The sequence below is a fragment of the Centruroides vittatus genome, unplaced genomic scaffold (assembly GCF_030686945.1).
Source record: "Centruroides vittatus isolate TY-2023 unplaced genomic scaffold, ASM3068694v2 contig_1168, whole genome shotgun sequence".
NCBI lineage: Eukaryota > Metazoa > Arthropoda > Arachnida > Scorpiones > Buthidae > Centruroides > Centruroides vittatus.
In genome coordinates this window covers 128,229-154,123 of record NW_027120749.1, presented here as the reverse complement: position 1 = coordinate 154,123, position 25,895 = coordinate 128,229, and the positions used below count along the sequence as shown (strand labels likewise).

General features: G+C 42.6%; 1 protein-coding gene and 1 long non-coding RNA gene across 2 annotated transcripts in view; one reads left to right on the top strand and one right to left on the bottom strand.

Moving 5' to 3' along the window:
* LOC136981491 (uncharacterized) overlaps window positions 1-25,895 on the bottom strand; it is a 51,522-nt gene that overhangs the window by 4,942 nt on the left and 20,685 nt on the right. The window lies entirely within an intron of this gene.
* The window catches only part of LOC136981479 (homeobox protein cut-like 1), a 78,246-nt gene that overhangs the window by 38,867 nt on the left and 13,484 nt on the right, over window positions 1-25,895 (top strand). The window contains 5 exon segments of the mRNA XM_067277792.1: window positions 14,507-14,644; window positions 18,419-18,486; window positions 19,975-20,053; window positions 20,306-20,372; window positions 20,445-20,517. Of these exon segments, the coding sequence (XP_067133893.1) occupies window positions 14,507-14,644; window positions 18,419-18,486; window positions 19,975-20,053; window positions 20,306-20,372; window positions 20,445-20,517 (425 nt within the window).

Sequence of the window (25,895 nt, the reverse complement as noted above, 5' to 3'; positions counted from 1 at the left end):
CTTGGCTGATTGCGTTTCGGATGCTTGGTTACACACAAAAGACTTAACGGGAAGAAATATATATCCGTCCAAGTAGCGAACAGTTTGCGTTATTTTATTATTTTCAATTCGATGCCGTTTTCCTCTCGATCCCTATCTAAATTGTTGTCACGAGTGCCTCGTGACTACCGTGAGATTCGCGTCGAGAATCGCTCGCTCAATAATCATCCATTTTTAAATGTCTACTTTGTCAACTCACTGTTGCCTTTGAGATAATAAATTTCGAGCAAAATTTAAAATTCTGCAGGTAGAAGCGTTGTAATCAGTCGAAACACGATGGAGAGACATTGTCCAGATGGCTTTGTCAAACAATTGCTGTTCATTAGGTAGTGGTGCTTACAAAGAACACTTTTCTGTAATAGAGCAGAACTCTTCAATGGTGGGCTTATTGTCTCTTGTTTATTTATCAGCATATTTCATCCGTAAAGATGGCGGCCAGATATAAATTCGTTTTTTAATTCCACAAAAACTGGCTTTAATTCTCGATCCCTCCCTCCCTTCTTTAGTCGTTAGATTTGAATTTATATTTTATAATCGTCCGAGAGGTTTTGCATTATGTTTTGAAAAAGTAAAATGGGAGTCCGGCTGTATGGGACCTATTAATATCGTCAGTCTCAGTCCGGTTAGAATAGTGTTAGAGACAGGTAAATTATGCTATCGACCCGATGTTAACGACACAACCAACTGGTGAATGACAAGATAAAAAGCACTTTTTTCGCCGTTTGTTGAATGTTTTATGAAAACGATTATCGTTGGTTAATAGATACAGGTGAATAACATCAGTTTTAAATGTTATTAAAGCCCGGATACTTTTACGCCTCGTATCGTTAATGCTTTCAGAAGTTGCCAATGATTAATGTTACTGTGCCGGTACAGAGCGGTATTATGCACTGGCAGATTTACTGTCGCTTACCTGATGTCACTTAATCGTCGGCCCCCCTCCGCTCGATCCGACTTTTTCCGCTTAAAACTGAAAATTGTCGAGCGATAGCGAATTTAATTCCTTAGATTTTGCTTCTTGCCGGGGTTTAATTTGGAATGAAGGGCTTATTAGTAATTAATAATAAAAATGGCGCTAGACCTTATTTGTGTGTCTGGCAGATAGAGTTATCATCCCTCATACGTGAGTGGAGTCTCTTAGCGAATAAATGAACGCTGACGGAAACTAGGGATTTTAAATTCTCCAAAGCTATTTTTCTGTTCTTAATTGGAATATCGAGAAACAGAACCGAGTTGAAAATTCTTCCTCCATACATAATACTCGAATGCAATTGCCTGAAAGCAAAGTAAAACGCGAGCGGATAATTATTATGTAAATAAAAGAGGAGAAGAGATTGGGAATTTTAATTCCCCGGCCAAGAGGAAATTAATTGAACACAAGCATAACAGAAACACGCGATCAAGAAATTCTCTCTCTTTCCAGAGAATTGATTCCATCCGATGACACGTGACTCGACTAGATACTTGATCGATTCGATCTTAACGATCTTTCCGCACATTCGAAACGATCTTTCGACCAATAAGTGCAAAGATCGATTTCCCCCCCCCTCTTAAATTCGCCATCGAAAAAAATCGAGCATTATCTATAGGTTTGTTACGATAACATTTGAAAATCGCTTTTGATCTTCGTCTTTTAGACTTAACATTTTCTTTTAGAATTGCCGAATGGGAAGAAAAAGATACGGTAATTGTTAATCGTCCGGAACAAACGATCGAACAATAACACGCGAGCGAGAGTAAACGATGAAGACAAATGACAATTAAAAACCAAACGATCAAAAAAATCGATTAGTTAGATGAGATTGGCGTCAAATTCTCACGCATCGGCTAAATTGGACGATCTTTGCGAACGATCAATCTAAGAACGATCAATATTCGAATGAGTTCGGACGAGTCAAACGGCCGGAGTGAAAGATAAAATTTAAAAATTGACACGCGAAGCCGACGTAACAAGCGTTAGATTGATGCGAAAACTTGGTCAACGATGTTAGTAACTCGTCTGATTCGTTAATCGTCCCGGATGATCGATCGAGATCGAGTCCGACAAGTGAATAAGGCTAGCAGCTGATTAATTTCTCACGCGGGCATCTTTTATAAGTGATCCGATTGGCTAAGTGAAGGATCGAATTCGAGATTGACACGCGAACCGACGAAATTGATTCGAATGCGTGCCAACCGGTGGAAAACGCGGACGCTTTAACTGCCCGAAATGAACGATTAAATCGAAATCGACACGTGGAACTAAATCGGCAGTTCACGCGCCGGCAAAATGCCTGGCGACGTCTTTATTTCCGAAACGTGACAGATGAAGACGAAATTTAGAAAAAAAAATTGATCCGAAACGACTGGCGCAACTGCAATTCCGTCGGGAGGATGACTTTTAATAATGTTATTTAAAACGTCAAACGTCTTTTAATCGTTTACCGACTCACCCTGCGAGAGGGATCGATGGATGCGGTAAACATTTAACTAGCAGAAGTATTTATTTTCCATCGAGAAAGAAGAGGAAAAGGGCCACTTACTGTAGCGGCCGGAAGTGGACGACATAAGTCAAATACAACCCGTTGTGTTCCAGTCTTCGGGTCATTGCTCGCGGCCGATGGTCCGTGACTCCCAAAAGTTTTGGTGTAGTGTCGCCATTGTTACGCCACCGTTGGCCACATCGTACCCCGACGGGTACAACGTCCCCAGGCTACTTATATGCATTTCGGAACCTCTTGCAAAGGATCGTCCGAGTGAGACGGGGACGGCGAAAGACGAGCGGGTGACGACCAAACCTTTTGCTGGATAAAAGGCATTTTTCTGGGGACGGTCGACGGGACCCGCTCGGGTACGTTGTGTGATGCCGGAGGAACTTCCTGTCTTTCTGTAGTGCCACCCATCCGTCGCCTTCTCCGCAGAGATGCGATCGGTCTCCCGTCGACTGACTGACGACCCGAGGGTGATAAATCGGGACGGATTTTATGAAGCGATGCGAATGCTGCAAGCTCTCGTCGTTAGCTTTAATGCTGATAGGTTGAGCTGCGCAAGCGGTGATTACAATTAGGGTTAATGTCACGATTTTATTAGCGAGAAAATTTACTCCTTCTTTATTTTACAACTTTTTCTTTTCTGTGCACGGTGAGCTTTTCCTAACAAAATCCAACACTGTAACCGCATCCTCGAAAATAAGTGCAACTGCCGACCGTCTAAAAGTCCCACTTCTTCTTCTCCTCCGAGTTGCGAGGCCCTTCCGCTTTTAAATTTCCCATTTCGCCCTCTCCCATCCACGTCCGAGAGAAGAAACGCCTTTCTAAAACTTAATTAGAATTTAATGTCCCAGAAGAAACGCCTGAGTTTACTTAATTTCGTTGGGAGAAAGGCCCGATAACTTTAAACTCGTAATTACGCCGGCCATCCGAACGCCTCGAGCGCACCTAACGAATAGGGCCGGGGCCCTTCGGACCGATTAGTTCCCCGGAATTACGTCAGATGGCGCGTTCCGGTCACTTTTCACTCACCTGAAGGGTTTTTCCCCGTCGGCGGCAGATGTCTCGACGAACAGCTTAGCTTGACGTCTGATACCGCGACGGTTCGCTCCAGCGAGCGCCGAAACGCGGGCCAATTCTCTAAATGTATCATAAATAAACCCGACATGACATTGAAAAATAAAATACCTTAATCGGAAATTTAAATTTATTCCAGACAAAAGGCCGAGAGGAAGACTAAGCGCCTTTCGGAAGCATTACCGTGATTGAGATATCAAATCTGAATTTTTCCCTTCAACAAAACTAAACATATTAATAGAATGCCATGCAGCCATTCGGTTCGATTCTTCCTCCGGTTAATTCTTTAAGATGGACAGCGCTTTATCTTCTCACTTCTTACTCCACCGCATCTCCACCAAAACTTACCCTCATCATCTATATTCCTTCAAAAAGTAGCAGTGATAAATATGAAAATCAAGTCGTCTCCAGCCCATTTAATTGTATAAAACAAATTCGTAGGGAAATGCCAATCATTAGCGAATAGAAAACATTATTATTTTTTATATAAATTTCTCGTTTTTTGCCGGCAAAACTCAGATTAATTTTTTGCCGGCTGAAGTTTAACTTTATTGTTGATTATCTCGAGTATCTGAGAAATTCGATTGATGGCTTGATAAGTGTGGAAGCTTGATTATCTTTGGAAGAAAATTTCTACCGACTGAAAAATTTTTCCTCTCGAGAATTTCGGATTGATTCTTTCAATTAAAATTTTCCAAGTCTTTTCCTAGAGTTGCGAGACGATCAAAATTGGACGGGGGTTTTCATTTTTAAAGGTCGACCGGCGGATAATCTCGATAGGAAAAACGTCATTTCGAATGCAAATCAGGCTTTTAATTGTTGGCCGAAGAGATGCGGCAAATAATGAATTATTAAAAGGGCAAACCAACAATTTAAATGTTCAAAAACGCCTTTTAATCGCCTCCGATCGATTAGCCGCTTCCTTTCCAGTAATTAAGCTCGCTTCGCCATCTAATTGATTCCCGGTTTGGTTCCCCTTTTCCCCCTCGCCTTTTGTGCCTTGCTTAGGCTCGAGCCTCTATCATCGATCGATTCAAATTTCGGACCTACGAACGGCTTCGGAGAAGAATTATCGGCCTTTTCCTACCGTAAATTTCTATGTTACAACACGTCTCTTCCTCTTCTCGAATTATTATTAAGCTAGATTGACGAAGACTCGAAACGTCACGTAGAAATTTATAAAGATAAAAGGCGTTTTTTAGGAACTTGGAAGAGCGAGAGGGTGGAGGCGCGCGTGGCACTTGTCCGCACATTCTTTGGGAAACAAGGCCACACGGCCAAATAATTTTCAACAAAACAAACTTTTTTCCCTTCTTTTGTGTCGAAAAGAATTATAAAGCTATTTAATTCATTGTCATAATTAATGCTATGTGGAACGAGAGAGTGGACTCGCCCCGGCCCGACGGGGCCAGGCAGTTTCTCCGCTTTCTACCCGTTCGCCTCCACTTCTATAATTGAATCGAGGGGAGGTGCTACCGCGTTCCGTTTCCACACTCGGGTGACTTTGTCGGGCAGGGAATACGACAATTTCCGGTCTCGTTTTCATTTTCGTGATAAAACACTCTCTTTCCGACTTTCGCTCGCCTTTTATTTTCTAGAGACCCATTGACCCCGTAACGCTTGCGGTTTCGACGGCGAAGCCCAACGTTGGTAAATTGGAACTTAGAAATCCTCGGAGGGAAAAACGGTAACGGAATTAAATTCCCCCTTCCTCCTCCTCCGTTCGCTACTTTTATACGCGAAATCCCCGAAAATGTCATTCGATTTAAGAGAAAAGATCTCTTTAACGCATAAGCATTCGAAACGTGATTTGAATGAAAGTGTAAGATTACATTTCGCCCACAACTGCACAAAATACCTCTAGAGTTACAGTTTCCGTCCCGACAGAAAAGTCGCATCGGCGTACTCCCCCCTTCCCGACGTTAACGAGTGAGTCAGTCACGTGATTTTTAGTCAATAGCGGACATTGATGGATTATTGAAATCCGACCACACTGTCTGGCTTAATGAGTAAATTAGGAGAAGGCCACGGCTCGATTAATAATTAATTTTCCTGTAATTAATCGAGCTTCTCCGATGCTTTTAGAATTTAACAAAAACATTTTCTATTTTGACTTATTGCCTAACGAAATTATGACCATTCCACAGGTCTTTATCGTGTGTTTATATATTGAAAATACGAAATTTCGAGGGTGACTCGTCCAATTCTGTTTATTTCCAATCGACTCTAGCGATAGTTTTTTTTAAATAAGAGCTGCCATATATGTATTTTTCGTACGGCCTTGAGGCAAAACGCAAATTAAATTTGCCTAATTTTTTTAGCAAATAGGCCAATTAAACGTATGTAGGCTAAAATTCTGTAAGTCATGCATAAAGCCTATTTTTTTCAAAAAATTTATATACAAATTAGTAGAATGGTAAACAACGCGTTACGCCGTACGTCATCGGTTTCTCTAGAAATAGCCCATAGGCGGTTCGGGACAAGGGTAATAATTGCTTTTACGCCAGCGAAATATCGGGTAAGCCAAACTTGATAAAAATGACCCGATTGGAGTAATTTTCTTCTTTTTCATAAAGCAGAAAGAAAGTTGAGAAAAAATGGAATCGCTTCTGCTGAGAAAATTAAGAAAGTTGACAAGAGAATTGTGCTCTTTCCCCAACAATACAGTCGAAAACAGGTAGAAAGGGGCTTGATTAAAATACGCGCGCCTTCGATAAAGAAAAACAACTGAAATTAAACTAGTGAGGGGGGTAGAATACACCTTTTTTCCCTACCAATCTTGCGGGAAGCATTTTAATTTTACGGATTCTCCCTGATTCTCGGTTTCTCCTCGTTTGTTTCCCCAAAATATCTTTGTTATAAAACTCTTCTGATACAGGGTTAAGGAAATATTCGCTGTTAGATTTATATAAGTTAAAACATTTATTATAAAATTCCAAATGATCTTACGCAAAAGTTTTTACTTGGAATACGTTTAAGTGAATATATTTTAAATTAAGATTAAGAATTACAAACGTTGTAACTAGAACTAAATGTATTTTGCACCTTTGAACAAACAATTTGAAAGGAAAAAAGTTAAAATGGAGAAAAAAGTGGGATCTAGTGTGGAATGGGTTGTTTAGAATATCTAAAAGAGAAAGAGAGGCGGAGGAAGAAGGTGCCTATAGGCAGAAGTAGGCCAGGCATTAGAGAATAAATTCAGCTTTCGTGTGTGGGGAGACCACCCCGATAGAGTCCATAACAGATTCAAATCTCGGTCCGTCACGAAAGCAGCTTAGTTCCGTGCGCCGGAGAGGAGACGAGGGGCGGAGCGTCTATCTCTCCGCTCATTACCGCGGGCGATACATATCAGCTCGGCACCCGAATCACAGTTATTACTATAGCAGCAAAGCGGGAGGTGTCGGAGGCACTTTTTTCCCTCCAACCCCTTTTATCGCAACGCGTCGGGTTTGCGTGCAGTCCAGCCGTACTGCACCTGGCCTAACTACTATTATTAAACGGTTTCTCTCGCCAAGGAGACAGCAAATGACACCCCGAGGAGAACTTGCGTTGGAGGAGCGAAACTTGCGTAAATATTTATGCCCCGGCCGTCAGATGGCGAATTTCCTGCCATCGGTCGAAGTAATCAACGCCTTTGTGCCTTTTCCGATAAATTCTCCAACTCTTCTCGCAATTTCAACCTATGAGATGCTCGAATTTCTATCCTTCGGGGTGCAACACCGTTCTTTAACGGTAGAAACAAACCTATGGGCGCGATGATCGGGGGAAACAACTAACATTCGACATTTTGCGGTCGTCGGTCGAGTATAAAAGTGAATCTCGAAACGAATCTCTGGCAACATTTTCGGATCATTGGCACGGCATATTCCGAGATCCGGATTTTTCCGGTCGGTCGTGCGCTCGATGTAAGGTCAGAAAAAGAAGAATGAACCGTTGGCTCGCCTTTCGCTCCACAAATTTCGATTAATTAACATTTAGATTTAAATTTCGTTTTATTTAAATGAGATAATTAAGATAGTTTCGCTCGTTTCGCCCGCGGTCCTTTGACCTCCGGTTGGTCGATGGTATTTGAATCGCCATCCCGAGAATGCGCATCAGAATGAGTGTTCCAGTTATCGTCCGGGGGCTACCGGATCGGCCGTCCGCGATATCGAGAAACAGGACCTAACCCGGAATCCATCGCTAAATTTAGATCTCCGCCTGAAAATGCAGTAGAAGCCATCGTGAATAAGGTCTTTTGGTCGAGCATTCGATTGAGTAAAAAGTTGAATCCATTCCAGATTAATTCAACGCCTTACCAGAATTATTCTTGTAGGGGTTAGGGAAATGAATGAAGATAAGGTTTAATCGAATTAACAGTCAAATGGCGTCGATATGAAACGTAGTAAAGAAGGCTGTCCGTTGGTCTGGTCCCTGCGGGAAAAGATAAAACCATTGAAAGCGATAAAGTCGCGTGACCGCGTGCCCTCGGGTGTCGGGTCCCTATTAAGCGGGCCCATTAATTGGAGTGAGAAGTGTCATTTATCCGCGGTCGGCGCCCCTTCGGCCCGCCTGGTCCATCACCTCTGGTAACAATTACGCAACTCGGCATGGCCGCACGCTCCAGCGACGATTAAATAGCAAAGAAAGTGGGACTAGAAGTTAATGAAGGAACCGACAATAAAACACTCCATCCCTCCCCGACAGACTCTCTGCCCTATTGTCTGACACGAGGTGTTATTTTGAAATGGGAGGGCGGCGATGCCCCCCTCTCTTCTTCTCTGGACCTAATGGGTTGGGGAAAGGCACGTTCTCTTTGTGGTCCAATGCTCGCTTTAGTGACGCCTTCTTTCTCGCCTCTTTATTCCGTCTCTGGCAAAGGCTGGTTTGTTGTTTCCGTTGCCTCCTCCTCCACTTATGTCCCTCCCGGGGATGCTCTTTTCAGCGTGTCCCGCCACCGAGATTTTTCCGCGGCTATTGTTGGAGCGCGCGCCATCGCACCGCACCGCGGGGCACGATTCAACACAGCCCGCTCATTAACGCGTTATTAAAAGTGGGTTGTTTTGTACGTCATTAAGCGAATGAAGAAAGATGCCATCGATCGGGCGAGGTGAGTGCACAGGCGCCTCCGGCCCGTGCCTGAAAAACACACTGGGCCAGACACGCGCGACCACTCCCGAAAGCGCCACGCTCCAGCGCCATCTGGTATGGAACGCCGAAATTAAGGTGGGCCACTCATTAAGCTTGTTTTTCTCTCGGCTTATTTCCGGTTAATTGATTGCGGCGGCCGAGAAGTGCGGATGATAGGTCTGGGACCTCCCAGAGCTAGCAAATGGCTGACCAGCGCAGCCGTTATGGCGTCTTCGGTTATTATACGTACGGTAATGGAGCTGTCCGTACTTCTTAATGAAACGACTCCTTCTTCCCTCCGCTAATGGGTTCTGGTCCTCTGGCCAGTCATGTCCGGCCGGTCGCCTTCCCAAATGATTTCTCCAACTTCGTAATCCCGCACCTACAGCGGGTGTCTAGCACCCGGAGTGCAACTGCAACTCCTTCCCCCTCGCATTTTCCAACCAATTACACTTTTATTCCGGCACCGCGGCCTACTTTCTATCAAAGATTCGAATCCTCACCGGACCCTGATTTATTGCCCATTGTTACAGCTTTAACTTCTTTCTCGCTCGTCTGCTTCGGTCCAACTGGCCAAATAAAACTCTTAAAGACCATTTTCTTTTTCCCCTGTGGTTTCTCCGTAGTGGCAGCCTCGAGATTTTTACCTTTGGTAATTTGAATTCCCGACTTGAAAGATTATGTTCTAACTGCTTAATTTGAATTTGTATCGAGCCTCTCGTTTCAAATGAAACTGGCTCTCATCAGTCACCTTTGAAAGACACGCAGACGCCTTTATGCCGATATGGGAAAGTCTTCATAAATCAGTAAGATCTAAAATGAAAATTAAAGAGTGCACCGGTCTTTATGTCTTACATTAATTATCCTCTTCCTTTTCAATTATTTTTTGAAACGTCTACCATCGCAGCTTCTTTCGACATGTCTTCGGTTCGAATCACGTCAATGACATAATAGAAAATAAATTTATTAGAATGTGAAAGTATGTCTAATTGAATGACTGCATTGTGTGTTAATTTTGTTTTACGTCACGTGCCCCCGATTTGCTCCACATGCAATCACGTGATGGCACACGGAAAAGTAAATTCTACCCGTCTGTGATTTTTGGGCCGCAGCGTGCGCAAATTCGATAAGATTTAAAAAGTTCTTCCCCTCTCTTTAAAATTGTGCACACTTTATTAAACAGCCACGTGATTTCGGCGAAGCTTTTCTTTGGCGACCCTTTGGTAGGGAGGGTCAAACGGCCGCTCCCTTTAAGGGTGTGGGTGCAACTACACCACAAACAAACCCTTTCTTCGCAATAAAGAAAGAGAGAAGGGGCCTTGCCGGGGAAGTGGGGGATGCCCCTCACCCCACAGTCAAGTCACGATGTATGCGGGGGTGGAGTGGCCCCAGGGGAGAACGTGAGGCCCCCACACCCATCCGGGTTCGAGCTATTGTTTTGGTCAGCTATGAAAATGGGGAAAAAAATGAAACCGTTTCGTAGAGTCAAGGTCCCGTTTCGAATTAACCTCGTCAACAGGAAATAAGAATTGTTTTGCTTTCGCGTAAAATTTTTCGAAAAAATTATTCCGCGCATCGAGGTCATTAAAATTCGAAATAAAACACGATTGGAGGCTCGACGTCGCCACTGGACGAAATGAATATAGGATATCGATCAATCGGAGGAGATAGAAAACAAATGTACGCGGGAAAATAGTGGAATAAAAAAGAGCGACGCAAATAATTTTTGTTGATAGAAGAAAAAAATTGGAAAGCGTAAATAATTTTAATTTCTTTAATTTCCTGAGTCATTTCCTGGCGAAAAAGCGTCCTTGGTCCTCGTCTCGGTAGAACAAAAATGTTAGAAATTTGTGCCTCTTTTTCGCCTGGTCTCTCCTAGTATCCCCGGGGGTGCCTCTCTCCGCTTTTGTTTTACTCGCCGCCCAGGCCTTAATGACTGCTAATGTTTCCGCTGGGCCCCCGCAGATGGCGAGGCGGTCTTCTAATTATGTCGTAATGTGCCACTGTCGCCACTTGCTTTCCCCTCTCTCTTTCTCTCCCGCCTCCCCCAGGATTTCAGATAAAACATCCTCTCTACTATCACGTGATTCGGTTGACATATTCAATCTGATCGCTTGTCGTCTTCTAAGAAATCACAAGTTCTATTCTTAACGAGTAACCGCTAATTCAGTTCACTGGTGGATTGTGTTATTATGTTTATTATCTGATGACTAATTACGCGATCAAGATTTTTAAAATAATTACGCATTCATTAATTAAATGTACACATCGTTATATATCATATTATAACATTCTATTCTTTACATACAAGTCAATTGAATTACACATCTGCCATAACGCGGTAGGGATCCGTATGCCGACGCTTTAGAAGGAAAGAAAGAAATTCAATTAAGAAGTGATGATACGGGCTGAGACACTTCCTACATTCTAAGTTCAAAGGTCAGGAGGAAGAATCGCCATACCTGTTATAAGCATTAGGGGGCGTATTCCGACGTCGCGTCACGAGGTCGCATCACGTTTTCACGCAAACCTGTCACGTTCGGGTCGCTTTCCCACGTTCCACTTTCTGCCTGGCTTTCCATAGGTGGATCCCGTTTGTACCCGGAATAGGCTTAGCGTTCTGTCGAAGAACGTGAACGCCCTCGCTGGTCCGAGAATGTGCAAATGACGACTTTCCCATCGATAGACCACATTGGGGGGATTTCCCGCCTCCACCCAAATGCACCACAATTAAATTCATTCTTCTGTTTCACACCGAATTTTCAAAATTACAAGTCGAGCAAAGTTACGTGATAGTCAGGGTTCTTCCCAACGCATATCATCCCGCTTGCCCTTATTATCTCGGTAACCCGATTCCATTTTTATATTTAATAAAAATTTCAAGAATTAGTTCATACGAAGCTAAACTTGTAAAACACAAAATCCACTAATTTAATTACTAATTTCCCTTACTCCTATAGGATAGGGTGGCTGCATTTTCATTTTCCTATCCCGTTTACGACTTAGAACAAAACGAGGAAAGTCATTCGATATCGTTCAACTGCTACAATATACAATAATCATAAATTTCCGATTCTACCAATATAGGCATGACTAATCCATTGTCTCGGTATGTACTGTACCTATACGTATTTAGGCCAAGGCATCAAGGTTACCACGGGGGCCGAAGATGCCATCAGTTAAGTACGCCAACTACAAGTTCTGACCATCTAAGTATCTTAAAATATATTTAAATCTATTTTTATATTTATTTCGTAACTGTACGGCCATCTGTAAATTACATGTAAGTGAGTAACTGGTTAAAGAAAATATAAAAAAATGGAAGTCTCTTGCTTGGCGATCGGATGATTGTTAATTGAAAATCTATTGAGGATTTGAGAACGTCATTGGAAGGGGATTTTAACCTTAAGGATAAGACGTCGGTGGCACCCGATCCCAGTTTAACGGGAAATCCCTGACGTGCCTTCAATCTGGATAAGAGCGAGTGCGGCCGTCTTCATCCGGAGAATGAATTCCCGGGGTGCACCACCCGCGGTGGCGGCTAATGACCGCGTGTTTTGTGGGCCGCAGAACAATCAGAAAGAAGAGGAAGAAACGTTTTTGGCGTTTTGTAGAGGAATAGTGTTGGCAGTCGGCAAATCTACCGGTCCCCCGGAGGATTTTCACTAGAACTCAAATTAAGCTCCGCACTGCCCTATCATTTGTCATCTGCTCTATCCACCACTTCTGTTGCACAGAAGCTCCGCCAAATTCTATTTTCGACGCCGGCCCATCCATCAACCAGGTCCATCCTCACCCTCTCCGGACTGGGATTTCTAGCGCCGTATCATCTCTTAAAACAGACTCGCTCTTTCTGACCCTCTTTTAGTTGGCGGCTGGGCGGCGCGTGAGAGGCGGTGGGCCGTGTCGCTTTTTGGGGTCGGCAACACCGCAGCTCGTCTCCCGTGTCCGAGACTGCCGTTAAGTTGTGCTACAATACACGCCACGCGAGCAAACGTCACGTGGACATTTTCGTCTATTTCTCACAGAAAGCCGTGGAGGAAAGTAAAATTCCAGTTTAGAGTAATGGCGGCGGTAATTGTAAGACAAACGATTTGAACGGTGCGGTGCGGCCAAGACGAATCCGGAATACTTTGGACAACTTTTTAATTAACTTTCAATTCTGACTACTCTCCACCCGGCCAAAGTGAGTTCTCCCTGACGTCACATCCTTCTCTAGATGGTGAGAATGACGAAAAAAGTTGGACGGCCACCCCGCAGGCGGGGAGGAGTCTATGTTCACGTGACTGGCAACGCACGAACGAGTGCCGGTAGGACGTGACCATACGAGGGGGAGCTGCGGTGTCCGGTCTCAGACAACAGGTGTCGCTGCCGGCAGTAGTATTCAGTGCAGTACCGGTCATCAGACAGGCCAGTGGATGACAGGCCAGACTCAAAAGGATACACTCGCGCGCCTGTCCGCCGTCCCAGCGTCCAGGTGAGTGGTTTGTTTCGTTTGTAGCTTCGCGCGCGCGCAATGGAGATGCCGCCGTGACATGCGCATCTTTGTGTATGCCGATAGTTTTTCGGCCGAAGAAAGGTGGATTGTGGCATGGGGCGCCGTGTGTGTAGACGGGCGCATTAGCCAGTTAATGGTTTTCCCCTCAGCCATGAAATAAGTCGCTTAACTCTCTTCGCTATTCCGGTTACCTACACATCAACCCAACCGAAACGGGCCGGCGCGTCTCGCAAACTGCGTAGCATCCTAACCCGTCGATATACTAGCGCGGCACACAACGGGACCTACATACGGGATAAATAAACAATTTGGCCTACAAACCCACCCGTGGGAATAATAATAATAATGCACCGTTTGTCACGTGACAATCAGTGCAGGCACGCATGTCTTTCCCCCTCGACCACCCGTCGAACACGACGGAGGTCGTCCAAGCAGAAATAAAGCTTTCTCTGTCGGATTTCTAATCGCAACACTAATTCTCATTGTATATCTCCTTTCCAATTAATCCAAAGTTTTGCCCGGCAATTGTTCTATTTCGGATCAATTGACATCGCGGAAAATCTACACAGAATTGGCCCAGTTGTGAAAGAACTTTCGACTACCATTCTTTTAGCACTGAATTAGAGATAGGCCGGAATGAAAGACCTTCAGTAGGTGCGACCAGAGAAGTAAACTAATAAGAATCCTCGCAGGGTTTCGATAAAGTTTGGCCTAAAGCTTTAATTTTTAAGCGGGATAATGACGCTTAATGGGGATAATGAGATCTTTGATAATTAAGAGCCCTTAATTCTGCTAATCCCCGCGTTTCTGCCTGAATAATTTCTATTAGGCATCATTTTTCTCGCATCAGGGCGTCCGAGCAGATTAGGATCTATTGTGTGACGAAAATTGACCACATTTTGTATCGCATAATTGGCTTATGAGGTCTGCTGCTTTATTTTACTGGTTAAAAGCATAAAGCTCTTTTTTACCTTTTGATCTTTCTTAACTTTCTCCTGCCGGCTGACGTTTAGTTAGCATTTACGTTCGAAATCCCAATTTAAATAATTTGTTACCTATTTAATTATTTTCAGACAAATGCAATGAGAAAGAAACGCAGTTTTTCAATTTTCATCATATATATGATCTTATCAAACATAACACGAAAGTTTTGAACAAGTAGGTCTTCGTTTACGTACAGTACGGTACAATACATATACAGTATGTAAATACAGTATATTTTTGCCGAGAGGTGTGATGTATCACTGATATCAGTGTATCTTTAATGATTGAATACTGGTGTTTTTCAGATTCTAAAACTTGTTATTTCTTACAGATTGTGTTCCCTATCTGGAGCATTGTCTCACCCTTCACCAACAAGCTATGCGAGCTCAAGACGTGGAATTGGAAAATCAAAGGCTCAGAGAATCCCTAAGCAACTACTCTCAGGAATTAGACGAAGTAAAAAATCAAGGTGAGTGTCCTTTTTACGCAATGTTAGAAACTTTTGCTCGAGATAGACACCGATCAATGCTTACCGCTAGTACGGATGGCAAATAGATGGAAGAGCTCCTTTTTGATTTGGTTCTATCTGAATTAGTCAGACAAATGTCACTTAAGAGCATCAGATTCGCCGATTGTGTCAGGTAGTTTGTCTCTCGGTTGACAGATGGCGACATATATGATGTTCTCCTGTTGCATTACTCACTTTTTGATGATGAAGCAAATCCGTCCGAGTGCTACTCTAGCAGTTTCTCTTTCCTAGTCTACAATTATTTAACCGAAACTGCCAGCAACTCGTTTTTCATTTTAATTGATTCGTATTCCAGCAAATTCGAAGCCAGAAATAAGTACGCTTCTCCTGTTCGATAGTAAAGAATATACAAAAGAAACGGCGGTTTTCGTGTTTTTTATTAACTTAAAAGAGGGGAATCGTGTGTGGCTCTAAAGGACGGATTTCGCCATCTCTATTCAACCGCAACGACAGATAAGATGTGCGGAACGACATCCTTACGTAACTCGACACTTAAGCCAATCAAGGCCGCATTGCCACTATAGATTGAATTGGCCGCACTTCAGGTGAGAAAGACTTTCTTCCCGTCCCGGACAGAATGTGGGACCACACGCGAGAGCTGTAGGGACAGTCCGCTTCAATTATCATTAATTGATTCTATTGTTCCGTCTGACGTCTCTATAGAAAAAGGGGAGGGCGAAAGCTCCTCTATTCTCTAATGACTGCTTTATTTCCATTGGCATCGGTCTGCATAATGGACCTTAACGGATGGCTGCCGCTGGCCTTAACCTTTCGAAATCTAGAAACGGTCACCAGACATTAATTGACACTTTGAGAATTTCATAAAAAATTTATCTAGAAGAAAAAATGAAAATAAAATAAAAAAAAACTATATGGGAGATGAATGGGATTCCGACGAACATTGGGTAACGGATCCAAAATACAGGTTTGGATAGAAGTTGCGAGTAGCCCGACATAAGCAACAATGCGCGGTATTGCGAAACCCACTCGACCGTCCATAGCCATATATCTGTCCTCCGCCCTGTCGACGATTAGTTACGTCTGGTTTGGTGCCTCTACCTGGAAAGCCTAGCGGATGTGATGTCATTAGGCGTGAACGGCGGCTAATCCACAGCCATTTGCCACCGACGCGGGTCGGATTCGGGTGCGGTGGCCCGCTGCGGAATCCGGAACGATTTTAAATTTCCGAACTGCAAACATTTGTGAAAGGAAGAGGCGCTTCATTAGGCAGAGAGGAAGACCAGTTCGGAAGTGGAAGATTTAAACTGTGACCGGATGAGAGCCATTAAGTCGATATCGGCCGGACCGCCTCGATTAACCGTCTTGACCAATGAGTGGACCAGTTTTTGATCTTGCCTCTAGGGAAAAAAACTGATAACAAATCGTAAACCAGTATTCGATCATTTGGCCCTCCCATCGAATAGCGAATTACCAAACCGAGCACGTGTCGATTAAAACATCGGCAAAGGATGGAAATGGCTTTCTTTTAGCTTCTCCTTTCTAATTATCGACTGAATAAGAAGAAACGGTAAAAATGCCAAAGCGCTTTTTCGCCAAATGTCATCCTCACCGGATGAAAAGCTAATCAGTGGTTTACCCAGGCCGCAGCACGTTGCCATGGCGATCAACAGCTGGAAAAAAGTCCCGAAAGATTCTCCCCTTTTCTTTACGCCGTCAAACACTTTCCGAGTCCAGAACATTCTGTACTCATTCAGAACTTGTTCGTTGGATTCACAATCTTCCTTTCATTCAGGAGTAATTTCCAGTGAATAAAATATAAGTGGACAAATTCCGAAAACTCAGAGTCACCCTTGGGAAAAAAAAAAAAAAAGCAAACATTCTCGTTTTAAAAGTGAGGATATAGGATTTGGTCCACAAATCCGGTCGGCAAACTCGCAAAAAGGAGGAGGGAGAAAAGGCGAACAGGCCATTAATTACCATCTAATGGCCTTTATTGTAAGAAATGTGACCCAATAGCGTCCTTGAGCGCCGATTGGTCGTTCCATTGATTTATTATGTTGACCGTAGCTTATGGACGGCCCGTTATGTAGCGGCCTTGATTTATGCGGCTCTTTCCACTCCGCTTCGGTCCACCCATAAAGATCAATAATCGGTCAAACGAGCACGTTTAATGGGGCATCGGAGCCCGAAAACCTTGCTGCCGAGACGCAACAGCTGTCGTCCGGCGATTAAGTCCTGTTTAAGTAGGATTACGGCCATTTAATAGAAGGCCTTTACATTCTGACAGGCTCTACTGATAATTTGAGGAGAAATAAGCCTTTCTCTCTTTATTCCTCATTTAAAATCGAAGGCCTATAGGTGAAATACATTCGAAAAAACTTCGAGCATTCCGAACTTCACAACCGGACAGAATATTGTTTACACAATCGCAAATACTTTCCTCTTTTTCAAGATTAAATAAATTCGTGTAAAGCAAGACTTTCGAAGGGAGGAAACATGTCTAAATATATATTACAATACCGACTTAGGCAAGATCCGTGCAGCGTGTGGCATCGTTTTCAACGTCGCTTGCTCTTTTTCTTTTTTAAAATATTCTTCTTTTTGCAAGATTTCAATGAAAAAATGCTATCGTATACCCATTAATTTTTAATTGAAAGTGATTTTCTAATGAATACAAAATCAAGATATTAATTTAGTCCCGTAGTTTTTGTTTGTAAGACGTCAAAGTATCAGATTCTTCTTAAAAATAAAATGTTTTTATACAATATTTTTAAAATGATGATAACTTAAATTAATTTTCATCGGATTTAGCGATTAAATATATAATGGAAACGTCGGCCTAAGATAACAGTAGTCGGGCCTAAGGCCCGGGAAAATGGATAGATTGATAGGAAGGACACGAAAAGGCAAGATTTTAATTCTCTCTTGCATCGTTAAGCCTTTATTAGAGAGGAATTGATGCTAAGAAGGCACTCGGTCGGAAGTCGTAAAGCAAAGACTATAATAAGAGGCTAAGTACCAAATTAACTAGCTAGAAGTATTTTAGGATTAGAGCTTCTCGGACCAAAAGTCGATAAAAGTTCTTCAATTAAAATGCGTGAATCTCCAATTAGGGCCCGAATACTGAAGGGTGTAATAACCTAAGATTAAAAATAAATTATCCTCTCTCTCTACTTAACTAAATTGAAAATATTATCCTTTTCTTTCTTTATTGCAAAGAGAAAAAGATATGAATAAAGGCCCTTCTGAAACGTATTAACTTAATATGTAATACTAAAATCTTCCAAATTCAAATCCGAAGAGTAAACTTTTCATACGATCTCCGATACAAAAGGATTTTCCAATTAATATTTAATATAATTAGATCTAAAAGTATGTATGTCTACTAGTTAAAAATATAGTTTTAAGTGTCCAGTGATGAAAAATAAGAGTCTACTATCTCCTCCTCGTTTAAAGCCGTAAATCTATATTGTTTTTTCAGCTGGGTTATTGATAGGAAAGATGTTAAATGTCGGGGATGTGCAAATGTCCATTCTATCCTCTTTTAGCTTCCGAAAATAAAATGGGCTTTCCCATTCTAAACAAACACCAATCATTGTGGCACCTGTGTAGCGCGACGACCACGAAATAATGACCCTCTACTTGATAAATGGGAGAGTGAGGCGAGTAGATTTTTTTTGATTTTTTTTTTTGTCGACAAGATTTCTTTATTTCGGCATTTCGAATTTTACGTGAACCTTTTTTTCATTACAGAAGCAACGATTCAGGAATTGAGAGAGAAGCTGAGGGAATACGAACAAAAAGTTGAAACATTGACTCAAGTAAGTAATCTTTCAAATAACAACATAAATAATTAATTAACTGATTTGTTATTATTGAGTTACTAAAAAATTAAGTTCGGAGTCTATATAATGTCTAAGTGATGTCATTAAGGGTGTAGACGAGGTAGTAAAATAACGTAACAATGACATCATCCAGTGACATTCCAATAACTTAATTCTTTACTTTAAATTGCAAAGACCCAAAATATAAAGTATTTTCTCCAATATTTCGAATTTAATAGAATAAATACTTTTAAATGCTCTCTGAACGATCGAGAGCTGTATAAAAATTGTAATTATCGTCCAGCATCCTCATGCTATTGTTTCCTAGCGTGACGTTTGCATAACCATTGTGATTCACCATCTCATGATGCATTTTACGCCGTCATCATGACGTGAAATCGCTTAGGAGGAAGCAGACGTAACATTAGATCCTTGTTTCTTTTCTAACTGTTAACGTTACGATACTTTTTATAGAGAAAGTGAAGCTTAATCCCTTGCAGATTATTTTCGATTTACAGGCGAGAAATAATTGTATAAATGACGCGAACATTTTAAAAACTCGACTATATAGACAATTCGAAAAAAGAAATCAATGGGAAAATTATAAATTGCCTAGAGTCGCGCCTGTAGGCCGGAAAAAGTAGAAGGCAAGACAGCGCGTGCCGTAGCAGTTAGAATACGATCCGGGGAAGAAAAAAGCAAATTATCAGGAAGCAACTCTGGTTTGAAACAAACAAACAAACAGAGGAAAAAGTTTTGCATTTTTCAACCTCCGACTCTAATCGGATTTAAAGAAACGAGCGGACTACACCCCAGAGATTTTTTTAGCGAAGAAGCGTAGAATAAAGTGGATAGATCCAGGACAGAGAGAGAGCTACCTGAGGTGAGAGAAGCACGACTAGTCAAATCGCATCTGTATACTGGATGCGGGAGGGACGACAAAAAAAATGTACGCTTTTTTTCTTCGCCCCTCCAATGCATAATTAAGAGAGGGATCCGTAAAAGTAAAGCAAAAGGCGTCGTTCTTTGAATTCATAAATTCTGCATTTCTCTTTCTCTCATTGTCTTATCCGCATCCGAAAGAGTCGGGACCGACTTTACTTCATATTGAAATTTTTATGACTGACCAGAACTGCTTTCGGAGCCCGCTTTACTCTACCGCCTCTTTATATAGATATATAGGTTATGTGCGGGATGTGGTGCGGGGATTAACCGTGTTTTATACCCGGTTTGGGACCGACTGTCACCACAGGTAATTGTGATTGAGGTATAGCGAGCCAGGTGCGGCATAAATAAGAAAAAACTTAAGAACACCGAATATCAAATTGGATTGCACGGATAGAAATGGAAAACATTTTTTTGTCCCAAATATGAACTGATTACGACTGCGCCTCTCCCCTAATTTATTGATGCGTGCATCAATAAATTAGGGGCTCTTTTCTAATGTAGCCTTAATTTTCCTGCTTTTTTTTCTTGCCCGTGTAGAATCTTGCCGATCAGCGTTCCTGTCAACAGAGGCTGAAGAGTGAAGAAGATCCGCGCGAGAAGAACGATTATCAAAGTGGTGAGTATCCCTCCTCTTCCTTGTCTTTCGTATCGGGGTCACCCCAAGACACTCGAATTGGAGGAGACCCTTTAACGAATCTTGCGACATTATCCAATATTGTATATGGAAGAGGCAATTGTTTATGCCAAGGTCGTCTTTTGTGACGACTTCCGGCGAATAGGGCCGTCACGCCTTTTGCTTCATTCAGTTAAGGCCTCATTTACCGTCCGGGTTCAAAAAACGGGCTTTTAATATTATTTCTTTTTGCAGCCTTGGACGGAACGCAAGAAGAGAACGCATCCGAATCGAAGACCACCACCGAAGATGTCATTGCTAAGTGAGTGTCCATATTTGAATTCTGTCGCGTAAGCAATAGGTAAATGTTTTAATTACAAATTTCGTATTTCAGATTGAAAAACTGTCGTTGTGGCCAATCCGTAGACATAGAAATGATTATGAACAGTTTAGAGAAAGCCAATCAGGTAAGAAACTGCATTTCTTTTCTTTTACCGGTTGGTAAAAGAAAAGTGGTCAGCGATTTTGATCGCGTATATACTGGGGCGGTTTGTCTTTAATTTGTTGCCGGAGGGGATAAACCAGGTGTGAAAGAAAAGCGCTTTCTCACCTCTCGGGAGATGTCCAACGTGCGTTCTCTACGTCATTACCAAAAGAAGCTATTTAGTAGTTTCCAGTTAAGAAAAAATTGCGGAAAAGCTTTTTACACACCTGTTATCACGTGACAACAGGTAACGTGTGACGATGTCGGCGCAGACTTTGTCGCGCCATAAAAACAAGATAAGTTGGACGATAAAATGACATTGGAAAACAAATAAAAGAGGATTATTATTCTGATAACACGAATTACGAGACAACCCACTAAAATAACGGGACATATTCGATTTTCGTTCATATAGCACCTCTGGAAAATTTAATGTATAAATATTATTGCATTCCTTTTCGTAAGAGGAAGAGATCCATTTATGGAGCGAAGCCCATCGCCAAGATACTGTACAATATTACACAGTTTTTTTCCCAAGCTAATTAAAGACAAGCATGATATTTAAGTATTCAAAGGCGGCATCTTGTCATGTGAACTTAGGTCGGAATAATCACTTTAATATGAACCTCGCAGCAAAAGTAATACGGCAGGCCTTTGTGGAGGACTTCGATTTCTCTTGGAATTATCGAAACCACGTGTTGCATCGACTGTTATTGCGAGATGAAGTATCTAGAGAGCGCGAGGAAGCATTTGGCATCCGGGACTGGATTTGCTTACCCCTTGGCCTTACAGGTAGAAATAGTCCTGGCGGTACTACAATATAATAAGACTAAATCAAATTTGGGAATTTGAATAACATTTACATTTGGTAATTAAATTCTTGAATTAGTTGTACAAATTGATGATAATTGAAGTGAGAAATCAGTTTGTTGTTGCAGCCCTCTTCATTTCGGCTGCTATTTTCTGCGGCTTTATCGGTGGGGCGGCCCATAGGCTAAGTTAGGTCGGCGTAGCTCATTTCGATTCTGCGGATTCATCGGCATCGTGATTGTGATGGGCGTTGTCCGTGCTCATCTGATGGATGAGAGCGGGGGAGGTGCGAGACGTAGGAGCGGTGCATCATGGGAGGACAGTTGGGTGACGATGACTGATTAGAGCTTCGCAAAATGCTTAACCCGCACGTAAAAGGGGTTAGGCATAAATAGGCGTAACCAGTTTGTACTTGTCGCGATGGGAGCGACAGGTATTTCTCCCAATAATATCCAATTCGTATCTCGTTCCTTCCGAAATTTCCATAGATTAGTGTCGCTTTCTGTAGAATACGTCGAGACTGGGGTCATCCGTTCGGGTCCTATCTGTCATTCGAATGTCACGCGGATATAAAACGTTTTCAAGTCACGTGACGTACTAGATGACAAATGGAAATTTCAAAAATTCTTGAAATTTCAGCCGAGAGAATCTTCCGGAAAGTATGTGGGACAAAAAATTATTTGCGGGTCCTATTTGTCATACGTAGTCACGTTCTCTCGGGCTTTGTCAAACGAAACCGCCAAGAATATTTTGGGAGTCGGCGACCACCGATAGAAGATTGGGTCTTTACCAAAGGGTCAATGGGGATTTTACCGAGAAAGCGGGATCCGAGTTTCATCAACCGCGTGCAAATCGGTCGATATCAGGCCCACTATTCATATAGTTCTTGGAAGTTGTTATATCAGCTGTTTGTGGGGAAGAAGAAAAAAACGTTAACGGGCTCTTTTGAAGTGGGACTGCCAGCTGTCTCGCAGATAGACCGCCATGATTGAAGAAACGTGAGACCCATTAAGGCTAACTAGTCGTAAGTCGGACATGGGAATGCCTGGCGGTGGAACCAATCGTTGCTCGAACGCTCTTTCACTCCCCTGTTCGGCGTTAAGTGCCACCATCTTAACGTCATTACTGTGTTGTTTATCGTCACGATGTTGGCCAGATGGCACTTATTTTGTGACGTCACTTCCCGTTCTGTAAACACTAAAGTGCCGCCCAATGAAACAAATGTGTTTTTTATGCCACGTCCACCCGACTTCTCCGATGCAAAAATCAAAAACATCCTCGGGTGTACCATTGATAATTGGCCATCCGAAGATGTAAATTCTCTCGGCCCGTCTTCGAATTTTCTCCTTCCGCTCTCTTACGATGCAGCTCGGCTGTCTGAGCCCTTGGTTTTACTGGAGGGACTTCGGGAAGTTCCCCGATGAGGTGGGATCGTTTTCGGGTGCTTTCGGTATTCGGGCATTCACCTCCTCCCAGATGGCGCGCCCGAGGCTCCTCCCCATCTCATTCCAACACGCCGAATAATCACGAAGTAAGCGAGATATGACGAGATCGTGCAGGGTAACCATCCCTATCTGTTACTTCGAACGGACGTCTCAATTACCGGACGTCTTTGTCCTGTTAAGTATGGGAACGGTCGACGTTTGGAGGGGGAGAAAAGAACGACTACGGGTCGGGTCAGAGTTCGAACCCGTCGGCAAAGCGACGAACCGAAAAGTGGAGATGAATGTCGGTGGTCCGGAAGAGGCTGGCAACCTAGTTTATCGTTCGGCCGCAGAACATCGTCTATCAGTCCAGAACACACATTCAGACAGGTTTGCACTTAATGGAGCGGAGAGGCGCAAACTCATCCGTTTTGTCCACCGAACGGTTAGAGTCAGAGATGTTGATCTTAATCCCTGTCTCCGTACTGGGGCGGAAAGCCACTTCTGTGAGCTTCGTCCTCCTTGTGTGTGTCTCGACTAAAGATCTTCGCCGGACAGAAAAGCAGGAGCAGTGGGCCGGAAAATTGCTAGACCAGTTCCTCCGCAACTCACTCCGCGTTCATTACGTCAGAGAAACCGTCGGACCGGCTTATCTCGGGACATTCAGACACACCAATACTATGCATAATGAACGCTCCAATTGCACTTTTCATAATTCCTACCCTTCCGATTGCCTTTATTTATGGGGATGGAGTTTGCAAGCACCCAAGTCATCTAGAAAGCCTCTCCGCGTTGGTAGATGACTGACTTGGTGGATCGGCGTCAATGCCTGTGCATTGATACATTAATTTTGGTATGCGGATGAATGGCGCGGAAAAATGCCACTCATTAGTAAAGTTGGCTCGCCATGTTTTCGCATCTGTAGCTTTGCCATGTAATTAGATAGCGGGCCGGGCGGGTCGAGTTCACTCCGGCCGGGGAGAGAGCGCGTTTCTTAAGATTCTTCCTCTTTTATCAGATTTCAGCTTTATTGAAGAAGTCGGAGTCGTTATTAATAGAACTGCACTTGCGAATAATTGGAGAAGTTCTCCACAGCTGCATATTTACTAACATTATTATCCTTATAATAGGCCCGCAATTTGTCTGACTCTCTTCTGAAAGGCCCCCGATACTGTTGATTTAGTGTACGATCGCAGATCTCGGTCGGTCAAGTAAGACGAACGCCCAAACAAACTTAGTTCCCGGAAATGATGCGCTCCCGCATCGCACACGGTGGCTTTTAGTAGACACTAATGAAAGACTTTAGTTAGAATTCGATCGAAATTGTTTTGACAATAAAAGCACATTTACAACGCATCTAATTACCGATTTTTCTCCTTTTATACACAAATTTAAAAATCTTAATATTGTCGAGACGTTGGACAAAGTCAGTTGGTTGCTTTAATCTGTTCTGATGTCTAATTCCTGATAAATATTCATTGTATCTTCTAAAGCAAAAATCAAAAAGAATCTTTCCTCTACTTTAGAATTTATTTATAATCATCGGGAAAAAAGTGCAGACACATGCCAAAAATACCGTACTATTAGTTATTCGTGCGAAGGACATTAAAATCTCTGGCAATTACGTTCAGAACCTATTGAAGACAATATTAGATTAATATTGACAGATTTGGCTAGAATTTAATTTCGAGACCTTGGGTTAGCCGTTTTTGTACAAGTTTAGCGCGAGCGAATGAATCGTAAGTGGTAGGTTTGCGAGCGGAAAAGGGTGGCCCGGTGGAAGAACGGAGGAAAAGCAGAGCCGCATTTATCTGTTTACTGCAAGTTTTCAAAATTGTACCGTGGCAGAGGGAGAGGAACGTGCAGGCGACAAATCCACACAATATAAATTTAGGCTTAACAAGTAGTCTTAATAAGATTAGCGGTTGCTGTATGGCTCCGAATCATCGGAGCTGGTTGGAGGGAAGTAAAGCATCCGAGGACCAACGGAGTGGAGCTGCTATGTAGTAATCGTCATCAGGTATTGGTATGGATAAATGAGGCAATCTACGGAATGAGCAATTCGTAATTACAGAAGGGAGAAGTAACGGAGATGCTGTTCAGTCCCTTTTATTCGGCCAAATTAAGGCGTAATGTTTCGACGTAACGGTGGCTTTAGGGTAGGTAATTAACTATGCTATTTCTTGATTAGCTTCGTGTGTAGGCTAACGTCGACTAATGTAATTAGCATTCGACAAACGCTCGCCTTGTGGAAAAGGGGAGCTATATTCAATGTACAAACTGAACCAAACAAACAATTAGGTCGTCCAAATACGTGAGGCGTTAAACAGTCAGGAATCGAGGATTAATATTTTCCCTGTTAAATGTTAAATTTTACTCCATCTCCTGATTTTCTCGCTGGCAATTTTAAGTGCTTTCTGCTTCTTGTTTTACTCTCTTCCTTCGCGCCCTTTAAGAGTTTAATACCCTTTCTCCCCTTATATTTCGCACATACATTCCCGCGAATAGCGAGAAGCTACTCGGAATTTTAAATTTGAGATCCATCAGACTTTAAACTTCTTTCGTTCTTGGAATGGTAGTCGTTAATATTCTAATAAATGGCCATCTTTGATAATTAACCGAAGATAATTGACTTATTTTTAATCTCACCTCGGCCGTGCCTCATATTCATAATTCCACGGTGATATATCAATCGAAATTATCGCCCGATAACTTATATTTATTGCAGCGATAAAAAGTTATTATTTCTGAATTACTATTGCCTATCGATTATCTTATCAATTCTTTTATTGCGGGATACCGTCAAGTATTGTAAATCCAAGCATCCGGCGCCGTTCAACACCTGTGTGCGGTGTAGTTGGCAACTGCTTTCTGCATTTGTATGCCGATCATCTCGACAAAAGACTTGCATCTGTATGCCGAGTCCTTCTACTCCATTAGATATTTGTCAAAGAAAAAATTCAATACGAAGGGCAACCCGCCAGTGATGATTGTGTCTTGGTCTACTCTTCGAAAATGAATATTTTTTTGGGTAACGGGGCGTGAGGCACAATGCTTTCGATGGAAATTGTTGGCGCAATTGTTCCGCAAATGGTTTATTTATGAGCAACTCCTGATCCATTATTCG